Source organism: Pseudomyrmex gracilis, unplaced genomic scaffold (assembly GCF_002006095.1).
Source record: "Pseudomyrmex gracilis isolate BER0280 unplaced genomic scaffold, ASM200609v1 scaffold_6428, whole genome shotgun sequence".
Taxonomy (NCBI): Eukaryota; Metazoa; Arthropoda; class Insecta; order Hymenoptera; family Formicidae; genus Pseudomyrmex; species Pseudomyrmex gracilis.
In genome coordinates, this window is record NW_018027012.1 from 1 (window position 1) to 1,153 (window position 1,153).

Genomic DNA, 1,153 nt, shown 5'->3' on the forward strand with positions numbered 1-1,153 from the left:
CCGCGAGCATCGGATGTTGGTCTAAAAACGCTCGCATTTCGCGATTTTCCCGCACATATCGCGATCAAAAGCGCACTCCCATTTCTCCGTCACAATGTACCCTCGTTTGCGAAGACACCATGACGTTGTCAGTGTACGCTCGTATCGCGAGTTCATCGTGCAGAGGCGTTTGTCGCGTTCCGTTTTAAAACACACGGGACACCCGTGCCAAAAGCAGCCGTGGTATTGCAACACGTGACACCGTTCGCCGTCTCGTAATATCCGTTGACGGGAATGCTTCCGACTTCCGCGAGACGATGTTCTCGCCCGTGACCCGCGTGAACAATGATGCGGCCGAGCTCGCGCTCTTTCCACACCAGCCATTGCAGAGCTTTGCGGGATTGCGTATCCGTGAGGCGATATCCGCCGCGAGGACTGACGCCGATCTCTTCCTCACGTAAAAAGTTTTTGCGGAAAACGCGCATACATGTGGAAGCGATGGTCGTGCATTCTTCGAACGGACATACGTTTCCGCGCTCGAGAAATATCTTGCGGAAAGCCATGCATGCTCGCCGCAAGATATCAACGTCGTTACGACAATAACGAACTATCTCGCGTTGAAAGTCAAAAACCGCGTTTTCGCGCATCTGTTCCGCGTGCCANGACAAAAAACGTTCGCGTTCTTTGCAAGACATACTATCCGACGAGTAATATTCAACGGCTGGTAACGGACCGACGTACGACTGATTCGCGAGTGTGTTAAATAAATGNGGAAAATATCCCTTTTCCACTCCACCCCGCAAACCGAAAGCCTTCGGCAGAGCTGACAAGCGCATCGGCATATAATTGATACTGTCAATAAATTTTGTACGCCCGGCCGTTAATACGACGATCTTTGTCCCGTTTAATATTACTCGTGGATCCAAATCGACACGTTTTTCCGTGATGTAACGAAGGATGAACTGCGCGTTGAACGCCTCGGCGTTGTGCGCGATGCAGATAATCTGCTTGAAACATTTTGTCGTTCTCGTAACGAAATTGACGAATTGTCTCACCGGATCATCGCGGAACACGAATTCGCGCACACCGCACCACCGGCAACGTACCGTCATGTCGTCCTCGCCCGCACACTCGACGCAAATCTGCTGCGCGACGCAAAGAGTGGGCACGTGAA

General features: G+C 51.8%; 1 protein-coding gene across 1 annotated transcript; it reads right to left on the reverse strand.

The window, feature by feature from the left end:
• Positions 1–152: 152 nt before the first annotated feature.
• LOC109863543 (probable DNA polymerase) lies at positions 153–1,139 on the reverse strand. Its single transcript, XM_020443801.1, has one exon. It carries the CDS (start codon positions 1,089–1,091, stop codon positions 153–155), a length of 939 nt encoding a protein of 312 aa, XP_020299390.1. The 5' UTR covers positions 1,092–1,139.
• Between the last annotated feature and the right edge of the window lie 14 nt (positions 1,140–1,153).